The following is a 22473-nucleotide window of genomic DNA, read 5'->3' as shown; positions in this document are numbered from 1 at the left end:
AACTGCACCTGTGTTGAGGAATGGGTGATTTCTGCAGCATGCCCTGCAGTTCTGATTTCCTAATTCCAGGCAGCAGGTCAGCAAGAGAACAGAAATGCGCTCCAGGGGGTGATCCAGGAGCAGCTGGGGCACATCCCCTGATTTCTCCCAAATTTGCCCAGGTTGTCCAGTCTTCCTGTTTAGGTGAAGTCCATGCCATTCCCTAATGTATCTCCACAGGGTTAGGTACAAGGAGGCGACTCTTCAAAGGTCACGGTGGAAAACGCTCCTTGTCTGTCCCAGTTTGGGACAGGAAGTAAAATGGAGAAAATGGGAGGTGCCAGCCAAGCCATGGCAAGACTCTGCATCCAAATGAAAGGGGTCCTTCCGACGGCAACCGGCGTTATAATTATAGACTAGAAAAGAGCAAGATCAGCAGCTGCCGCTGCCGCTGCTGCTTGCGTTTGTTCCCTGTGTAACTGACAGGACAGAGGACTTGGCAAAAACAGCCTTCCAGAAGTGGAAAGTCATTTTAACCCCTGTGCTTGTCAGTCCTCTCTTCCCGGGACTCGGTGGAAGCAATCCCCTGCTCCAGGTTGCGGGAAGAACACGGGACAACACCAGCCCAAGGAGATCTCCGTGTGGGACGCCAGAACAGGAGGAAGGGTCTGGGATTTGCCTTTGTGCTTGGACTGCCAGATCCACGTAGCAGGTCAGTGGGCACAGAGTGTGGTCGGCGTGCTTTTGTATTTGGTTAGCGCGAATCTCTCTCTCTCGCTCGTTTTCTCTAATATAGCATACACTCATAAATCAGATAACACAATGACAAGGGGTAGGTCTGCACAGAGGCACTATTTATTTATATGTTCAGTAATGTCCCTTTAATGGACACTTAGGGAACACTGATTGCTGTTATTTTTTACTGTGGTTTCTCTCTGAACACTAATGCATCCTGAAATTCTCAGCCAGGCAAAGAAAACATTTACATTTGGTCTCAGTATCAGTAGGGAAAATAATCTTTTATTTTTAGGCACTTATGTCTAAGGGCTTCTGATGATCTTAGCAAAAGTGAAATGCTTTATAACTCACATTTCTGTCCAGGCTGGAGAAAGTTTTCTGAGCCAAAGAAAAAGCAATGTCACAGATGTGAGCCAATGTCTCTGCCGGCACAAAAGGTGTGTAGCTTGTGTCACATCAACAAAACCCGCAAATCCAAACCAGCAGAAAGCCTAGCCCTGTATCTGCTGATGAAGGTAGGGCAATGCGATTGATAGGAAAGTCCGCTACAGCAGTTACTGCGGTGTCTGATCCGGAGCTCTGTCCCTCTGTGCCCCAGCCAAGATAGGCAGGAATGTGCTAGAGGCATCGGGATCCTTTGCTCTTCCTGTCAGCCTCAGCTTTAGCTTTTTAATTTCCTGTTATCATGAGTAGTGCTGGAAGGGCTCTCAGGCAAATGCTGCCCATGCCCCATGAGTTGGGACCACCGGGCAGGAGTCAGCCACAGTGACAAGATTTATGCGAGAACTTGCCACGTAAATGTGGGTGTGCTGTACCCCGGGGAGGGTAGCTGCTCATGGAGGAAAAACACAAGCGCAGACTTAAGTGTGTGTTTGTGGTGCTGTGAGATCTAACCAGACAGGCATGTTGCTGTCTGTCATGGCTTCCTATAGTCCAAAGCGATCTTCAATCACCTAACATGACCTAATGTATATTCTGGGACGTCGCATTTCACCCTGAATCCCCTGTGTGAACTCAGTGAGAAATGTTCAGTAAAGCATTTGCTTAACAGGAACGTAAAATGCAGAGCATCCCAGGTGAGGAAAGGAAAAAAAAACAAAGGCACCACAGCCTGAAATTGCTGTAAGAGTCCCACTTCTACTTGCCCCATTCCAGTGGCAGAAATAAAAATTTGCTGGTATCCAGCACCTCCTAAACTCATGTGAAGATTTTCTGCTCAGAAGAGCTTCAAGCAAAGTGCTAAGACAAGTGGCAGGAATCTGTATAAGAGAAATGTATCTGCTGGAATTAAGCAGATACACTGCAGAAAAATCATCTCTCCCAGTCTAATGTAAGGGAAAATATTCATAATCTGGAATCCTGTTACCATTACAGCTCTGCAGTTGTAGCCAAAATCCTCCCCCTGGACATTTCCAGGTAGGATTTGCTGCAGGTCCTCAGAGGAGGTGAACCCAATTTGTCCAGCTGAGCTAGTGCCAATTTCTGGCACCGTGCAGTCGCTGATGCTTCAGAGGAAAGCCAAGGGGGACACACTACATACACAGATCTCAGTGACGGGGAGGGAAGTGAAGGAGGAAACACAGCCCTGTGCTCAGTTCAAGGGAGTGGCAGTGATGGTGGTTTCTGAACCCTATAGGCAGAACAGCTGTGCGTTTGATGTGAATCATTGTCTTCCTGCATAGCTGCAGCCTTTCTCCCTCCATGGTCCTTGACAGAGGGTAATAAACAGAAAAATTTCTGGAGACCTCAGCACCAGAGGAGACCAGTTCCAATGTTTGATTGCCTCCCTAATCAAGAATTTATGTTTTACTTCAGACTGCATTTGTCTGATTTCTCCTTCTGATCCCTGCATCCTGCAAGAGTACCAGCCCGGCTATAAGTCATCACATTATCAGATATCTTGTCAATATCTGTGCCTCTATACAGTTCCATTACGAGCTGTATATTAGTGGGGAGAAGGATGTTTCACAATGCTATTTGAACACACAGTTTGTCATTCACAGGCAAGGGCAAAAATCTCCTATAGCCATCTCAGGACACTCAGTGTGCACTGACAATGTTTTTCTACCCTATTCCCACCCTATAGCTTAGCCACAGACTTCTCTCCATGCCTATAACGCCCTGTTTCTGCTCAAGAATCGAGATCTCTGCTTCCATTTTCTTAAATGTTGCATCCTGACCACAGGCTTCCCAGCAGAAGGGCTGCTTGCTGCTTGCCAGGCAGTCAGCTTGGCTCCTGAGATGAACTTTCTGGAGTTCAATGACAACAACAATGAAATTGAAAGGGATGCGCCAAGTCTCAGAAGCAGAAAAGCTATCATTTGGATGCTATGGGATAAAACCTATGCAACTCAGAAAAAAACACCAAAAAAACAAAAATCTCAGAGCCCAGGCTGGCAAACTCAAGCAGACATTTGGCACATGGGAACAGAGTCTGTCAGTAATAGGAGGCTTATGGTGTCTTTTCCCTGCTGATTCCCCGATAAGTAAAAGAAAAAGTGGCACTTTTACAGCTGAATTTTAATGGCCGGTTTTTATGCTCTGCGTAGGAGATGTAGCCAAGCTGTATTAAATACTATCAAGCCATCAATTAACCTTTTTGTTCTGAGAGTTAATGACCTACACTGGCACCAAGAAAATACAGACAAGAACCAATTTAGGCGAGTGTCTACACAATGACTACCTTCAGGCTTTGCACTTGTCTTGTTTTCTCCCTTTCTTAAATGCTGTACAAAACTGCTGTCATCCATATTTAGAGTTTTCTGTAAGCACATAAAAGCTTCTGTAGCATCACTACGCTCAGTAAGCAAGAACGAACACCAGAGTATAATATTTACCTGTATGTTTTTAGCACTGCTTTAATTAGCCTGCATTGCACGCTGTGGACCTGAGCAACCCCGTGGCTCTTTGCATGGCCGTGCAACTCTGCACGCATGCTGCCCACCTGTGGCAGTTGCTCTTTGCACAAGCATGCAGCTCTTTGCATGGCCGTGCAATGCCGAAGCAGAGTGGTGAGTGTGCCTGGCTGCCAAGGAGCAAAATAACAGGGCTCCTCATCCACCCTCCGCTGCTGTCGTCACTGTTAATGAAAGAGGCTGCCTCCAGATCTCCTTTGCTTCTCGATGACCATAATTACCAAAGCCAGCTAAAAATACTGGCTGGGGAGGAAGGGGCATTTGTGAAATTTAGCTTTGCTTCTGTTGCCAGAGTGCTGGAAAATTTTCGAGCAAATTTGCTTTCTTTTCTTTGCTTGCACCAGACTGGAGCAAACTGGGAGTACACAAAGGCTTTGGAGGTGTGATGCATCCCTTCTGGCACTGCTGCTGCCACCCAGGGTTTGGCACTGGCCATGCCTTGGGCTGGTGGCCGGGGCCAGCCCCAAGTGCAGCGCTGCATCCATCAACCTGCAGGTCTCAGCAGGGCACGTAACCACAACAGCTCCACACTTCTCTCTCTTTTTATATCTAGAAACATCACGTATATCCGTATACATCTAGCATTATATGTGTGTATGTGCGTGTGTATCTGTATATCTATCTATACATGGCTGCATTCAGGTTAGGATACGCTGTCTAAAATGTTGTTGGTTTCCTGCTTCTCTTCTACTGTTTCTAGGCACAGCCTGCCAAGACGATGACAGTCACTTATTCCAGCAAAGTAGCAAATGCCACTTTCTTTGGATTTCACAGATTACTCCTAAAGTGGAAAGGCAGCATCTACAAATTGCTGTACAGAGAATTTATTGTTTTTGCTACCCTTTACACAGCGATAAGTGTATTATACAGGTACACTCTTTCCAATTCACATCTCATTAAATGTTATACTGAAGTTTCACACTTCATAGCGTTAGGCTGATAAGTGAGTTTGGGGTGGGGGGTACTACAAAGTTGTCTTTTCCTTGGACATTTCTAATTTCCTCTCACTTCCACATTTACTTTAAAGTTCCGGAGAAAGAATGTGGAGTGTTAATAAAATATGGTCTATCTTATTTGAAACATTTTGATGTTGTAGTGAGGGACATGGTTTAGCTGGGAAATACTGGTGATAGGTGGATGGTTGGACTGGATGATCTTGGAGGCCTTTCCCGGCCTTGGTGATTCTATGAGTCTATGATTTGACTGAGCTCAGTCCTCTGCCTGTGCTGAACAGTCCTTCTGATGAAGTTAAGCTAAATAAGTTACTCTGAATTAGTTACAACAAACAAATGCCCATAGCTAGCCCGTGGTGTCTATCTGGCCTTTACTGTTCCGACAACAAGCATGCCTCTCTGCTCTGAGTGATGAGAATAGGCCTTTCATTCTGCTTGCTGTAGTTCTACAGCCACTCAGAGGTAATTTCACTGATGACCCTGAAAGGAATAATTTGAGGCAGAGGTTATATATATTTTTTCTCAGGAATTGTGAGGTTTTCCTTAAAGCTAGGAGAGAATGCCAAGCTTTATTCTTAAGGACCTAATCTTGCAAGACTGCACGGAACATGGCTGTGCTAGTTGCCTGTGTGCAGCACAGCGTTGGGAGGGCCAGGCCAGAGGAAGAGACACTTCTTCCACCAAGGTGTGAATTAAGCAGCAGCAATGCATCAGTCAGTGCAGTGAGCCTTTAATTGATGAAGTGCACTAACATTAGTATCAAAATCAAGGTTCAGCTCTTACCTTGATCTGTAATTACATCACAGTGTTTTCTTTTTACAGATAACGAAGAAAATTAGCTTCTGTTTGTCTATGTTTAATCAACAACTTGGCAACACATTCAGTGGTCAATTCCTGTGCATTCAGAAAGAAAATTACAGTATTAATACATTAAAAAAACACCACTGAAGTCTGAGGTTTATTAAATTAACTTGTTTCACAAAAAAGTTAAGCAATTAAAAACCATAGTAAATATGGCATGGAAAGCATTTCATATGCATTTTAGACTTTACTACAAAACCATAAGAAAATCCACCAAATATTTGTAATGTGTCCCTTTTATGTGAAATCAAAGAGTAGCTGCAATACTCACATATCCAAATAAAATAATGGCTCACGTTGTATTTCAGTAGATAACTTTCTCCATGGGAAGAAGCTGCTGTGCTCCACTCATTTCCTACTATGTGGTGAATATTTTCCCCACTATGAGATAGATGCTGTTGTGTTTTTCATTTCGTAGATAAGCAAAATTTTGTGGGAGTAAGAGCAAAAACTGCTGCAACAATGTGGCATTTTCAAATAACAGCCAGCAGAGATTGGTAACCTTTTGCAATTCAAACAGACCTGAGCATTTTTCTTAAGCAGTTCTCTGGAAAACGGGAGAGCAAGCTATGCTTGCTGACTTACCTCTTACTATCATCATTGGCCTGGATGGGATAGCATGCTAGTTCTCAGTGTGCATTGATTCTAATTAGTAGTGCTAGTCGAATTAGGAAACTACAAAGACAAGAGAATAATATTGTCTTCTCCTCCAGTTTTGTTATTACATACTACAAGTGTTCTTTAAGAATCTGCCTGGAGACATAAGCCAAGCTTGCTCTCTTGTATGCAATTGCACTCTGTAGGTAGTGCCACAATACTACAAAAGGATGTATACATTTTATTTTTGCTGCAGATTTTTTCTTACAGGAAGCCAAAAACGGTTCTTTGAAAAATTATCAATTTACTGTGACAAATACGCTGAACAAATCCCAGTAACTTTTGTGCTTGGTAAGTACCGGTTACATGTGAAATTATTCTCCAACACTGTCTCTGTTCAGGCATCTTGTGAATGCCAGTGCATGGAAGCAGTGCAGAGATGAGGGTCATACGGGAGTTTAGAGGCTCAGAATAAAGACCCCAGCTTCCAGAAGGTCTCCTTAAAGCCAAGTTGCTTTTGTCACATCAACACTTATGCTCAAGTTCTTAATATCCCAAGAAAAAGCATTTTCATACATATGCATCTATAAATATATATAGTGCCCACTAACACTGATACGTGGTGCCTGACCTTTCAAAGCACTAAATATGTTCAACATTTACTACAGAAGAGAGAATCTGGAAGTCTGTGTTAACACTGTATGAGATACTCAGCTGTAAAAGGTCATAAAGTTGCAGTGTCTACTAAATAATAAGTTCTGATTGCATACTGATTTTCACATGACTTACTCCATTTATTTTGGTCAATGGAGCAGCTTAGTGATGCAAATAACACTCTACCATCTAAATCAAAGTAAGCTAAACTGGAGCCCTGAAAGGCACTGGACATTTCTCTTTCTCACCTGCAGGTTTCTATGTCACGCTGGTGGTGAATCGCTGGTGGAACCAGTTTGTGAATTTGCCATGGCCAGACCGACTGATGTTCTTAATCTCTAGCTGTGTCCAGGGAAGAGATGAATACGGCCGCTTGATCAGGAGGACTCTAATGCGTTATGTGAATTTAACTTCTCTGCTGATCTTTCGCTCCGTGAGCACGGCTGTGTACAAAAGGTTTCCCACCATGGACCACGTGGTGGGTGCAGGTACTGCTGCATCCTTCTCCCAAAATTTCTTCCTTTCCCGCACAAGTGGGGGCACAGGGTGGGAAGGGGTTTGTTTCATGTAGGTCTTAAACAAGGCTTCATTTTCTCTCTGTAGAGATTTGATGATCTCCTCCAAATAGAAGAAGTCATATTTTTACTGAAAATCTTACATTTCTTAAAATTATTCCTTTGGCACAGATTAGTAAGCAAAGTTGTAGCAAGTTAAATTATGCAGTGTGTATATATATATACAAATTCAAATATATGCAAGAAGCTTTGGGTGTTGAAAAAAAGAAATCCAGGCAGAATGAAGAATGCATTCATCTTACCAAAAGAAATCATTTGTGTTTTCACCCCATTTTGAAATTTCAGTAGAACTTTGAAGTTCTATTCTTTTTGCATTACAATAAAATTGTTTACCTGAGCCTGCGAGAGGTCAAGGAAGCTTCTGTCACTCTCCTCAGCAATCTGCTTCTAGCACACGTTGGAAAATTACCACATTTCCAACAGGCTAATCCAGCTCTGACTCCCTATTGCTAAAGACAATCTGTTCCGAAAGAGACAAAAATTGTAGACTGGGAAACAAGACTTTTTTTTTCTTTTCCTGTACATTGGAAAACATTCTAGTATAAACAGCATAACTAAATATTGACAGTATAGGCATCTTGGTGGATTTCAGTACAGATTGCGTAGGTTCTTATACATACTGTGCCACAGAATTTTTGTTGATGTAGTGTTGAGCACTTGAGGGTAGATATTGCTACTACTAGCATCGAGTGATTAAGATAGTACTCTGCAATTATCCCCTCCCTAAGTCCCTACGGCATTATATAACAGGCTGCAATATTTAATATGAATGTGAGTGGCAGAATCTGATACTTAAAGAGCAATCATCACTGAAACAACTTGTGCCGATTTTGCATTTTGTTCTCAAACTGAGAACCACCACGGTATAAGTACTGCTACACATTTCCCTTCTCAGCAGATGAACTGCTTAAATTCATAGTTTTAAATCTGAGAGCAGTATTATGATAATCTAGTCTGACTCATCCACAACGCATGGCACAAAAGCTTATTCACCACCTCTTTTTCAAATTGCAATTTCTGACTGAACTATAATACCTTCTAGGAATCTGAGCAGCCCTGATTTAAAATTCAGCTGAGTACAATGGAGAATAAACAGATCTGACATTCACAATTGTGAACTCACTGTTGAAAAGTGAACTTTCATTCCAAGTCTGAACTTGCATACAGTCATCTTCTAAGTCACTGGATTTTTAAATGGGTTTGGTTGTTCCATTTTTAATTAGATAAAATCAGTATTTTCTCTCAATAGCTGCTTATTAGCAGACTGTATAGTGGCTTGAGAAAACTTACAAGCTTGGTCTTCTTTAGTCTCTCCCAGCAAGGTATGGCCTTCATATCTAGTTCTTCCTCATAGCTCTTTTCTAAACTCTTTTCCATTCTTTAGCATTTGTTATGGAACTATAGGGAGCAGGTTGATGTAGATCCATGACATTGAGATGCTGTGTACTGTGACACACGTGCCACAAGCATCAACGCCTTGCAGCCATGAGTTTACAATCCTGTTAGCTGCAAGGTGAGGGAGCAAAGTTGGATGATCGAGAATAGGAATCTTGGAAAATGTGAGTAATGAGTCAACAGCTGGGCAGAGAGCAGCGCAAACCAAGCAGTAGGGAATGACAAAGAGAAACATGAGGTGTGAGCCCAGGGACATGACCACCTACTGCTGGTTGAAGTTCACAGACCCAGGCCTAGCACTGAAATGAAGCACCTAACTAATCCTTTGTCACATAATAGAGAAAGTAGAACTTTCATCTGCTTAACCTTTGTTCGCACTGTCTGTGGAGATGTGGGAGATGATCACCAATCAGTTCCTTCTTCCTCTAACCACAAGCTGTTACAGTAATTTACATGGGTACCTTGAACCAGTCTTGCCTCAGTCCATACCATTTTGATGGGAGACCTGAACATTCCATGAAGCGGTTCAGGGAGAGCACAAGTGCATTTTTCCAGACAGGGTTATGTTCTCATTAATAATTTTTCCATAAGATTACTTTGGCTGACACTATTCAAGTTACTGTCTTTTCATTCTTTATTGGCTGCATCACCTGTCAAGATTTTAATACTTTTTTTCCCAAGCATTTAATTCCCTGTCATTCCTTAGATCATTATTCTCAAAATCTTGGCACAGTATTTACCAAATATTTCCAGTTTTCTAGAACTGCCCCTGTCTTCCAGTGCTTGTCAAAACCAACATTCTTGTTCAGAGAGTTTCTCAGTTAATTCTTTGAATACTTTTAAATAAACATTATATGAACATATTTAGAAACCACTGAATTTTAATAAATGAGCTTTCATATAATCTCCTGTAATTCATGGAATATGAAGGGTTTCCTTATCCAAGCAGTTACAAGTGCATCTGTACTGCGTATTGGTTTTACTGCAGTAGCTTTCACCAGCAATAACAGCAATCAAGAAATATTTAATATTTTCTACTATCTATTATAAATGTCCATCAAAGACAATGTTTAATTAGTATAAACATGAATGCCTTAACTTTAAAAATAATGGCAATTTGAATGTTATTGTGAAAAGAATGCTGCTTTGTCTTGATTTTCTGAACAAAAATGTACCCAATTTAAGTGGAAAGCTGAACTGATCCCTGGAGCTTTGCTATTCTTCATGTCCCCCTCAGGCTGTGTCCTCGATAATGACTTCCCAGAGCCTCTCCAGGGAATTTCATGCTCCAGACTGTCAATTTTTTTGTATTCTGTCTGTCTATTTCAGTAAGTTAAAAACATCTTTTTCCGTCGTGCAATAAGAAAGCTGGCCAGATGAAAATCAAAGACAGTCTAAAAGAGTGGCACTCAGGAGTCAGAGCAGTCATAACTAGCAAGACAAATTGATTGCCCAATTTCTTCTGTGCAACTCATTATGAGAGCTGGCTGCAAACCGTGCAGGGACCGTTAAAAGTTATATCTTATTCTGATCTTAAGTTCCAGGATTCTGCAGAAGTACCATATCTTACTGCTGACCTGCTTTTCTTCTAGCTCAACAGCAGTGTGTCCTATCCTTCTGCTCCTTCTCAGTACTTACATTATACTTCATACCTCCTGTATTGTGCAGTTCCAAATGAACTGCAGTGGCATCAGTCTCAACAACAAGGTTTCCTTGTTTAACAAATCTGTTCTTGCCTTATTCACATTTTTATACAAGAAAAACAACTGTGAGATTTTGTATATATTTATTTTTCACAGCTTCATGTAGCATTAGCAACATTACTAAGAGCAGGCCAACTCTTAGTTAATAACTGGAGTCTAGAAAAATTAATGTCTATTCTCAATTCCACAAAATCAAATCTACAGTATTCAAACTATTGTTCAAACTTATAATCAGTTGGATGTGTCCCTTATTTTGCAGCTACTTTGTTAGTAACTTTGTGCTGTTTCAGTGCCAATAACAACACAACAAAGAAGCCTTGTATCCATCTGAGTAAAACTTAAGTTCCCCAGACATAAAGATTGCTCCAATCCCAGAAAATCTGAGATTTAGGCAAAGGAAAATGTGAAGATCCCCTTCGTGAGCTTTGCAAGGATGTTTTTCTTAGAGGTGTGGATGGAAAGAGGACAGCAGAGCAGAGCAAAGCTTTTTGACCCACAAAGCCCAAGCGGTTGAGGCATTGCTCCAAAAATCCAGCAGCTCCCTTGCCAATCTCAGGCAGTGGGATTGTCAAATGCAGCCCTGGCTGCCCTTGTAGTTCCTTACAACAGAGGGAAGCGGGGCTTCATGAAGCCAGGCTGCCTCCATGGGAAGCATGGTGCCCTCCCAGTGCCAGGCCGGGCAGACCGCCAGGCAGAACACCGCTTCAATCTGCAGGCCCAGAGTGGGGCCTGGCCCACTGCGCTGCTAGCAGTGACACTTCTTTGCATGGCTCTGTTTCCTTCCCCTCGTGCCCCCCCATAGCCCCAAAGAAAATATGAAATCTGGCAGAGAAGCATTTAACTGGCAGAAGGCATGCTCTCATCTGAGCTCCATTTCATACATGCACTTGTATGCTCCATTTCTTGCTGACTATTTTGCAGATTTACCAAAAATTTATTAGAATAAGGTCATCCAACTGCCCTCAGAACAGATGATGACATCCTGCTAAAAGCCATTATTGCCGAAAAGTGATCGTTTATTGACTGATGTTATCCAGTTCCTTATTTTCCTGAAAATAGAATATGAAACTAGAGAGTAATCTAGTGAATCTGTACAATGCTTAGTGTTAAACGTATCTGCAGTATTTCAGCAGTCAAAAAGGAGAGCTGAGCCATAGCAAATTATCACACATATAGATTGACAGGGATTGTTTTTCGAATAGTTAGGGCATAAACAATTGCTTCAAACAAGATCCACCCTGAGAAAATAAATAAAAAGGAGGCTACTAGTTGGAATCATAATTGGTCTTTTGCATAGTCCTATGCAAATATCATATAAATATAATTGTATGTAACATAAGTTGCACTGTCAACACAAATCAACTCCTTTTTGTTGTTGTTCTATAAACAGGTTTTATGACAAGACATGAAAGAAAAATATTTGATGACCTTAAGTCTCCCCATCTGAAATATTGGGTTCCCTTTGTCTGGTTTGGAAATTTGGCATCGAAGGCACGAAATGAGGGTAGAATTCGAGACAGTGTGGATATGCAGACACTAATGAATGTAAGTTGAAAAAGTAAACCTACAGCAAACTGGTGTTAAATTGCTATGCAGTAGCTTTTCACTTACATAACTTGATTTGGTGCACTCAGCTTTCCAGTGTCATCTAAATGATCTTAGAGAAAATCTATACCGCTTTTCTGGTGTGGCAGTGCACACTCAAACACACGTAGCAGAAGTTCACTGGGATTGTATTTATATGACTAACAAAGAATTACTTGAAACAACAATCTGGTGAGTAAAAGCCTCACTGTAAATTCATACTTGGTCCATTACTGTAGAAAAAAAAATCTGATCATTGTTTGGCATTTTGAAGATTTTAGTGTCTATTTCAGGGAAAACAATCTCTATTTTATTAAGTGGCCCAACGTTATTTTCATAATAAAATGTATATATCACTAAATTGTATATAAGATAGAAACAAAAGATCATTTGTGAAGAAATAGATATTGTACTAAGTATTCCAACTCCATAAATTAAGTGAATGTTCAAACATTACAATGAGCTGCTGAGTACTATTATTCTATCAGTCTAGACAGCACCATCTTATCTCCCTGTCCTTCTGCATGTATAAAAATGGACTATAACTAAATGTTTATAATTCAGAATTAACGCCATTTTAGTTTGTTGGGATATGTTTCTTCTTCTTTTTTTTTTTTTTTCCATTCAGGAAATGAATAAGTTCAGATCTTGGTGTAGCCTTTTGTTTGGCTATGACTGGGTTGGAATTCCTCTGGTCTATACACAGGTACTGGGTTTTTTCTTTTACAAAATTTGAAACATGTTTTCCATAAAAGTAGAGATCTGTGCCAAACATCCATAGACTGGACTAGCATCCCCAACATATTGGGTGCTTGTTAAGTCCCGCTGGAATATTGGCATCTGGCTAAGTATTTAAGTCTTGTTTAATGTGGAGATGTTTTGAAATCCTTTCATTATTTGGGAGAGCAAGGAAGCTCTGAGATGTTTTTGTTTCCTGGGTCTACCCCACAGCAGTAATTACTCTTGCGTCCTCTTTATTTGTAACATTTCATTCCAATTTTGTAAATGTCATTACAAAAGGCAGTCAGAGGCCTTTGGATATGTGATGCCTTATACATAAGACTGTACAATTACAGGTTTCCAATTAAGTTCTTCTCTTTGCAGGTCGTTACTCTTGCAGTCTATACCTTTTTCCTTGCCTGCCTGATAGGCCGCCAGTTTTTGGATACTGACCAAGGGTATCAGGGACATGACTTAGATCTTTATGTTCCAGTCTTCACGCTGTTACAGTTCTTCTTCTATGCAGGATGGCTCAAGGTAAGCTGGCTTTCTGGGAAGGCAATAGGGGAACCATCCCTGTATGAGCTGCTGAAGGTATCAGTGTCAGATTTGTGATGCACTAAAGTCACCAAGGTTTAATGAAGTAACACCAAAGCTAAATTCATTCCAAAGTGTCCTGTAATTGTAAAGAAAAATTATCCAATACATTTTTAATTCCACTCAAGAAGATCTTACTGTAAGGAGTTTTCAGGAACCTGAAAGATACCATTTCATTAGGAGCAGCGCAGCAATAACTCCCCAAGGAAGCATTACTCTAGCAAAATCTGGTCCCTGGATGTGGACTATAAAATAACAGATAAAAGACAAAAAAAAAGGCATTTTCCCACTTGGCTGTGTGGTGGGCAAATACTTTTGCAGACCTGGCGTGGGCTGAAAGGGACTAAATCACAATTTTTCTTATGATCACAGCCTGCATTCAGTGTCTGCTGTTAACTAATATGACACAGCCAATTTAAGGCCTCCGGTTTCAGGCTATCAAACAGTGATAGTTAATATTGCCTACAGTCTCAGTGCATAAAAACATTCATTAAAAGAATAATTATGGAAGGACTTGGACGCTACCCATCAGCCATTGATGCCTGGTTAGTTAACATAGTGCTATTTATCTGATAGATGAGTAATTAAGTCATGCACCTCACACTGGCTCTCTTCTTTGCAGTGAGGATCAAGGTAGACTAACTGAAAAAAATCTTTGAGTAAAAAGCAAATTTGTACATTAGGGCCTATGTACTTTAAGGTTTCCTCTTGGGATTATTACTCATGGCTGGAAATATTGAGTTAACATTTGTTAGGATATAAATGGCACAAAATTGGCCCTCTTTCCTTTAATGCCCCCATTTTTAGAGCTCTATTCCCACAGCCATCTCAAAACAGTAGGGTAAAAAAAAATGCAGCATACCAAACTGTTGGACTGCAAGGGTTTTGTGAGGGATTGCAAAGCTGCCCCTCTTCAGAGGCCTGCAAAGTAAGCTCCTCTAGTCCTTTATGGAAGGAAATTGTTGGGGGGGAAAGGAGGCTGCAGTATAGGGGCCAGCCTGAAGAAGGGAGAAGGGAGAGGATCCTGCTGCAGGAGGAGCACACTGCCCGTGGATGGGGAGAACTTTGCACATGGGCTAGTGGTAGGATCAGTTCTTCCCTTCATAAAATACCTCTTTGATTTCCATTTGATGTTTTATGTTAATAAATGATGTTTTATGTTTTAATGATGCTTTATGTTTAATAGCAAGTGAGATACCTGCAGGCCTTAAATCCCGATCTTTTTAAAGTGAGTTTCAACACTGATTTTCCTTGAAATTATAGATGTGAGGCTTTGTCTCTAGGCACTGCCTTTCAAGGTTGTCTCAGCAGGTTACAAAACTAGAAGCTTCTCCTACTGACCACCCTGCCCGATGTGTCAGGGAGCAATGGGGGGACGCTTTCCTCTCGATCTACACCCATCTTTTCCAGTTAGAGGCTTCCAGCCAACTCCAGGCAACAGATACAGTATATCATTATAACTGAGAAATCTTCTGCATAAGAAAATGAAGTGGAGGAGAAGAAGCTTTTAAAAACCACACTTAAAATCAGCAGTGTTCCCTCAGACTTCCAGTGCCAGAGTCCATGTCTTTCTGTTCTGAAGGTTAAAGCTGTTTCCTGCTGAGTGCATTGGGCTTTGGCTGCCAGAGTGTGTACAGGGCCAGCACTATTGACTTCCAGGAACCTGGCAATTCCTCAGAGATGATGGCAAAACTGAGATCATTCCTTGGCCTCAGGCCTGGTTTGTTATACCTGCAATACAGGGGCAAAGTTTCCCAACACATGAGACACTGCTAAATCCCTATTACATGGCTGCAGTAGACAGACCATCCAAATACAGGGCTTAGCTGTCTAGCATTACATTCCTTTCCAGACAATAGAAGCTAGTGGCCAGGAAAAGTCCTCTGTCCTAACCCTGTTCACTGTTTTTTTTTAGCTCATAGGAGAGATTTTGCAGTGCATTTTTGGGCAGTAATTTCTGGGTTAACACTGAGCTGATCCAGTACCTTCCCTGGAGAGCCCCAGTGCCATTTGCATTCTGCCATATTCCGATTCCAGCAGCCACATAGCTGTACTGAAACATAATGCCCCAGGGCACAGAAATGAGTGTGAGCAGAGGTGTCCCCCATCCACTGCTCGCTCCTCCTGCCTCCTGTGGGGTTCTCATAGTTTGTCTTCTCAGCAGTTCATTCGTCATCTTCCACCACCAGCCAAAGAGAGTCAGCAAGTGGTTAGATAGCAGCGCAGTTGGGCGGTCCTTAAACATGAGGCACATGCGAATAAATAGCCAGGGAGTGATGGCCTTACTATTATAAGTTATTTAGATCATAGCAGCCCATAGCGGTCATTTTGCCCGACACCACGTGGAACCTGGGACCTCACCACTCACTCTGCATGGCCCTGGCCATCTCCAGGATCAGCAACAGCATCACTAGCTTAAAAAGACAAAAGGAATGGGGAAAATGTGAAAGAGGGGAGGATATTTAACATCAGTTCACCAAGGAACTGAGAAATAAGTAATCTGAATTTCCTACAGCTATTTTTTCTTTCAGTTTTCCTATTTCGGATTTTTCTTCTCCCTCAACAGCTATGATTTCATCCCCACAATGTTTTTTGGTGATCATGAGGCCTGGGGCAGTCTCTGATTATTTTTCCACTTATTTAGTTCTTAGCAGGTGGGGAGTAGGTGAGGCAAGGGGCAGCCCAAGAGGTTTCCTTCCCCAGCCCTAGCAGCCTGAGGCACCTCACCATGGAGCCACCTGAGATCCCTGAGCAGTCGTGTCCTCCACAAAATGGGCTTTACTCCTGCAGCTTTAATCACTTCATTTACAGAAACCGAAACCTCCAGGCTGAATTAAAGAACAAACTCAGATGCTGTCTCTTGGCTTTGGCTATCCTGACAAATGACTTTCACTGGAGCCAAGGCTTTTGGTAGGCTGCTTTCCTCAAACCTTGAGAGAGGTGCAGTTAGCGTGACCTCAGCTCAAAAGGCAGCGGACAGGGGCTGGTATCCAGGACCTGGGGGATGGACTTTGTTTCTTCCAAAAGACTGCAGCTATGTTGCCTAGAAATATTAACTGAGTGGGCAGGTGGAGTATCGTAGACCATAATGCAATAAAAGAGTCTTCCATTGCTAAATCGCTAATATAAGTCAGCCTGAGAAGCAGTGAGGGAAGGTAATGATTATCTCATGTGACAATCACAGCAGCCCAGACATTTCTCAGTTCCTGTAGACCAGAGCCGACAATCATGACTGACAGCACCAATGAGGCACCAGGGTCTGCATGCATAGGGAAAGCAAGATGTTCCTCCGCTTGGCTGGCACAAACATCACGCTGAAGCTCATGTTATGATTGCAAGTGACAGGCGGGGAGAGAGAGAAAAATCAGATCATATTTTCTCTGAGGCAGCAGTCCTGACACTGCATGTTAACCTCTATTCACTGTCTCATTTCCCTCTCAGGTCGCGGAACAGCTTATTAATCCATTTGGAGAAGATGATGATGATTTTGAAACTAATTGGTGCATCGATAGAAATTTACAGGTTGCTGTTGTTATTTCTACTTCCAGCTTTGTGGTATCATAGATCGTCATTACATTTAATCCCCTTTCTTACATTGAGGTACAAATTAAGGGCAACGAGTGTCATTAAAACAAACTCTTTCCCTGAAGGATTGCCTATAGCTATGATCCCCAGATTGTATTTTCATAAGCTAATGCATTCTGGTTTGGGTATTTGGCATCGCTTCTTTTCTGACTAACATGTGAACTGCTGACCTCCAGCTATAAGCTCACCTTATGCTGGGAAAAACAAGTAATGTGGGTCAATCCCGCCAAATCCAAAAGCCATCTACTCTCATTTAGATGAAAACAAGCTTTGCTAATCTGAATGTCCAACAACTGCAAAACTGTATATTAGTCTTCCTTTTAAAATATCTCAGAGAAGATCCCAGATCAGAGCCCTGAGGCAGTGAGTGGGGCCTGTGGCAGTGACTTCACAAGAGGCTAAAGTGTGGTCTCTGGCTTAATGCTACCTCAGGCTGCTGGTGCAAGGGTGCTGCAGAGCCCTTTTGATGAGACCTATTGCAAGGACCTAAACCAGGATGGTCACGTTTGATTCTGAAGGGGTTAAATTTGGATGAAATCTAACAAAAGTCTTCTTGACCTGTGGAATATTCTGAGGAACACAATTAACACAATTTACAGACTGCCCATTGCACATGTGGGATCGCAAGTCCATTTAACCACACCATTGGTGAAGAAAGGACTTCAGTCCCAAAGAATCTCACAGCATGAGATTCAAGTTGCAATAACATTCAGATTTGTATGGGTGTAGAAAGGTATCGAGGTTGGATTTTAGTAATACTGAGTCTCTTCACAATGCCCAGAGCACACAGCTTATTTTGAAGTGTCTCCAAAAAAAACCATTAAGCTGAGGAATACAAAGCATGTTATTTTGTAAGCTGTGATATATTGAATGTGACATGATTTATGCAAAAAATCTAAGGTCTCACTTCTGGCGGTGGATGAGATGCACATGAACTTACCAAGAATGGAGAGAGATATTTACTGGAACGATTCTTCCGCCCGGCCGCCCTATACAAAAGCAGCTGCTGATTACTGCATTCCTTCATTCCTTGGATCAACAATTGAAATGGGGTGAGTGGCACAATGGTTCCTACTGCCACCAGCAAGATCGCCATGGCTGCAGCCTCCACCTCTGCGGCTGAGGGACGCTCAGTGCAGGGCCATGTGCTGATACCAGCAGCTGCTGCAGGACCTTCACTGGTCCCCGGTGTCCAGTCCTGCCCCCTGGCACTCATGTGGGACAGCTGCCTCAGGAACTGCATTTTGTAACACAGTTAAGACCATTTCCATTGGGGGAATGTGATAAAGAGGCGTGGGGCTTAGGGATACTGTGACATTGTGAGTGGGGAAGATCAAGACAGGAAGAGGGTGTTGCTGGGAGGGGATGGGCAGGCTGGTGTTGATGGGATGGTGTCTTCAGCAATCCCTGTGCTCATACAGATTGCACATCCATGGCACATATTGTCTAATTAATAACTAGAGGATGCCTGGGGGGAGTGCTCGCAGATGTTCTCAGAGTACAAGACAGCACCCGAAGACAGTGACAGACTTCTTAATAATTTTCAGTTTACTATAGCTTTTCCATACACCAGCAAACAGCTATTCCTTTGTTTGTTCAATTAGCAGACGATGACTGAAATTAGTCCAGACTTTTGTGAAGCTAAACAGGAAGTGATCTTAAATGTGATATGGCTTTTCATTGACTAATAATCTAGGTGAGGAAGCTGGAATGGTCAGGGCTTGTGAAAGGGTGAAGAAGAGGAGTTATACACAATAACCCTCATTATAAAGAAATACTGAGAGTCTATAGGACTACCCAGAGTGGTTGGGATCTATGTTAGACTGCAGCGATGGGCCCGTCAGCTTAGAACGTGTTGAGTTTAAGCACTTGTGACATGCTGTAGGGTAAAACAAGTCAGTGTGTGTAAACACCATCCTGCCTATGCTAACACCAGGGCAAGCTGACATTTTTATCTGAATATGTTTTCAAAAGCAGTACAGTAGTCTTTTTTGTAACTTTATAATTTATCTCAAAAAGTTTTCAATTTTTCAGAAAAAAATAAAAAAAATCCAGCCTTACCAAATAAAAAAAAATGTGTCTTTTTTTTTTTTTAATTCATTTGGCCTTGGAAAACAAATCGACGCTTTCTCATTTTTGTTTCTCCTATTTTTCCAATTCTGTTTGCTTTCTAATACAAGGAACAGTGCTTTGTATTGGTTCCTTTTATCGCATGTAACCTTTTCAGAAATTCTTTCATTCTGGAAAAAAACTATAAGTTACTCAAGAGAAAAGAGAAATGCATAGAATATAATTTATTTTACTCTAATTACCAGGGGTAAAAAAAAAAAAAAAGAATTAACATTATTAAGTCTGAGAACCATTTTTAATAAGAAGCAAACAGCTTCATAAATGCGGAGTGGGATTTCCTCAGTCCTTCTGGATCAGTGTTGCCTCCCTGCACTCCTCACCTCAGGTTTGGCCAACATCCTTTGGCAGTCCTTACCCTTAGGAAGCTGAACAGTCTAATGTGACTTGTCTTCTGAGATGCACCCAGACAACAGTGTGTAGCACATGGTATGGCAGACAAAGCAATAGCTGTTCTCATTAACCACAAGGCCAGAAAGGGGAAGAGCACCAGCTACAGGTGAGACTTTCAGACACTCTGTCATGCCTTGGAATTAAATGAGGTTTGACCACCTGAGTCCTTCTAACATTTTTTTCCTGAAACCACTATACTCTGCTTCCAGGAGTAGCTTTTCCATGATTATTTTTGCCTGAAGGACTCTCTAGATATACAGCACTGAGCAGGGTTTCCTTCTCCCCCTACCCTCATCCTAAGTGCAAGCCAGCTGTGTGCAGATGCTCAAAGGGCTGGAGCCAAGTATCCAGCATAGCAGCTTCACAGGCCTACCTGGCTCCTGATCCCAGTATGAAATGGACCCCAGTGCCCAGATGCACCCTCCCAGTGTCGTCCTCAAAAGAGACACCTGGACACAAAGAGCTTCCTGGGTGACCCAGCTGGTCCAAAGGAAAAGGTGCTATTTCTTGGCACCCTCACACTTTGTTCATCCCTTCCACGCCCTTCTGAGGGACACGTTAGGGCTTTTGATTCCTAGCATTTCTGTCTTCCTGTCAAGATAGTAGGATATATGCGCATGTAGTCTGCACATTTCCTACAGGTAACACCTACTTACCTACTTTATTTGTCAGGGTGGCTGATACCGAATTCCTCTATGGGGAAGAGTGGCCCTGGGAAGAGGAGAAACACCACAGACAACATTCAGTGCTGAGAAGAGTTAAGAGATTTCTCAGCGTCCATGAGGGCCCTTCATCCCCCGCTCACCGGCGCTACAACCGGCAGACAAGCGAAAATTCAGTGTTTTTCCCCGCAGATGAGAAGGGACACATCAGACGGTTGCAAGAAATGCACACTAGAGGGAGACATTCTACCTCCAGCTTCAAGAAGAAACATGAAGGAGCTGACCGAAGCAGCAGACTTCACAATAGCAGAGATCTAGGACCTATAAGTGAAACCTCGAGGAACGAGGCACAGCTCAATGACAGTGACACCTCATCTGAGACAAACAAGCCAGTTCCTGAGGTCGTCATCTCTGAAGCTAAGGAAAAAGCACCTGATGTGCTGGGCAAAACAGCTCTGCAGGCAGAGGGCACCGAAGCCATGCCAGAAGAGAAGCTCCAAAGGAGCCTAACCGAGGCAGACGTGTCTCTTATGGACCTTTCTTTATTCCCCCCAGAAGTGACCACATACCTCCCAGACACTGAGACGCATCAGTCGCTGCCGAGCATGATAGGGGAACCCAAACACGAAGCCCACAGTAGTAACATAGCCGGTTTCGTAACAGACCACGAGAGAAACCTTCAGCGATGGAGTTTACCGAGCTTCCATAGCCCCAGTACAATGCCCAGTGCTGACTCTGCACCTCCTGTAACAGATCCTGCAACATCTCCACAACCAAGGACTGTGGTAAGCGATGCAAAAAGTCTTACTTCTGCTGCTGCTCCGGAGACATTTGAAATGCACCACCTATTGGATAACCTGGATACCAAAGAAACAGCCATAGTAGAATTTTCTAATGAGAAAAGTAAAAGAAATCCTTAACAGTGCTTGTGGTTCTGGCTGAGCTTCCTGTCTTTTCTTGAAAGTGGTTCTCATGTATGGTTGTTGGAAGGTCCAGAAAGGCAGACACGATGCTCAGACAAGTCCTGAGCAAGATCCAGCAGAGGATTCAGGCACCTGAACACGAGGCATTGCAGTGACATACTTCAAGCCACTTGGTCACTGGTTTCAATTTTGTGACCCTGTGGGGAAAACACTTATGGAGAGAACTGAGAGCCTCAAAAATGGATTCAAACCAGCCAGCAGACGTGGTGGTGAAATGTGTGGGTTTGCCTAGAGGAAACACTAAGGTGAAGAAGAGCAGAGGTGGCTTTTTCCACTTTAGATGCACCTTGAACATTGCCATCTAGTCTGATGGATGCTCCTTCAGACTTAAATTCATAACATCCTTGTAAGATGACCAACACTTTTGGTTTCTAGTCAAGGAGCTGGAAGGGGAGGTTTGGGCTCAATTCCCTCCTCAACGTGAAGACATTCAGCCCACTAACTTCCAGTACTTAGAGGAATGCTTGAACAAATCAGGCTCCTTATTGTGGCTTGTGAGGGCAAGAGCCTGCTATGCTCCTGCTGAAGCTATGCCACTACATATTGAAAAACATATATTTCATATTTAACTCCATTAAGAAAAATGGAAGAGGCAAAACTTCTGATGAACTAGACATGGGAGATATGTCTCGGTCTCTGCTCCTAGGAGCAAGTATGTAGCTTATCCAGGGGCCACGGCCCTCTCTCAAGAAGGAGAGCAGCAGGGGTAACTGATCTGAGGCCTCCACTCATGGGGAGCTGCAGCTGGCAGCACAGGCATAGGAAGGATTTTCAGCAGCTGTGGAGAAAAAAATCTGGCCTACTATCTGGCTCTGTTCTTACAGACCTGGAGCTGAGGAACTGTTCTTCCCTCTGAAAGGAGATTTAAGCCAGAAATTGGAGATGATTCTGTTTTTAATATAAAACCCCCACAGATCTGCACTTAGAGTCCAGTCCCACCACACCTCCTCAATATCTTCCTTCACACAACTTTCACCAAGGTGTAGGAGCAGCCTGGTCAGCAGGTCAAGGGAGGTGATCTTGCCTCTCTGCTCTGTGCTGCTGAGACCTCACCTGGAGTATTGTGTCCAGATGTGGAGTCCTCAGTACTGGAGAGATGTGGACCTGTTGGAGCATGTCCAGAGGAGGGCCACAAAAACGATCCAAAGGATGGAACAAACACCTCCCCTACAAGGACAGGCTGAGAGAGCTGGGGCTGTTCTGACTGGAGAAGAGAATGCTCTGGGAGACCTGAGAGCAGTATCTAAAGGGGGGCTGTAAGAAGAAAAGGACAGACTCTTTAGCAGGGTCAGTTGCGATAGGACAAGGGGAAATGGTTTAAAAGTAACAGAGGGGAGATCTAGCTTGGATATAAAGAAAATGTTTTTTACAATAAGGGTGGTGAGGCACTGGAAGAAGGTTTCCCAGAGATTTGGTGGATACCCCATCCTTGAAGACATTCTAGGTAAGGCT

General features: G+C 42.8%; 1 protein-coding gene across 1 annotated transcript; it reads left to right on the top strand.

Annotated features, from left to right (window-relative positions):
• Window positions 4276-20958, top strand: BEST3 (bestrophin 3). Its single transcript, XM_021384551.1, has 9 exons — window positions 4276-4502; window positions 6300-6394; window positions 6952-7185; window positions 11761-11915; window positions 12583-12660; window positions 13059-13211; window positions 16713-16793; window positions 17757-17908; window positions 20049-20958. Exons 1-9 carry the CDS (start codon window positions 4351-4353, stop codon window positions 20956-20958), a joined length of 2010 nt encoding a protein of 669 aa, XP_021240226.1. The 5' UTR covers window positions 4276-4350.

This window comes from Numida meleagris, chromosome 1 (assembly GCF_002078875.1).
Source record: "Numida meleagris isolate 19003 breed g44 Domestic line chromosome 1, NumMel1.0, whole genome shotgun sequence".
Lineage (NCBI taxonomy): Eukaryota > Metazoa > Chordata > Aves > Galliformes > Numididae > Numida > Numida meleagris.
The sequence above is the reverse complement of the archived record's forward strand: the minus strand, read 5'-3'. Positions and strand labels throughout refer to the sequence as shown.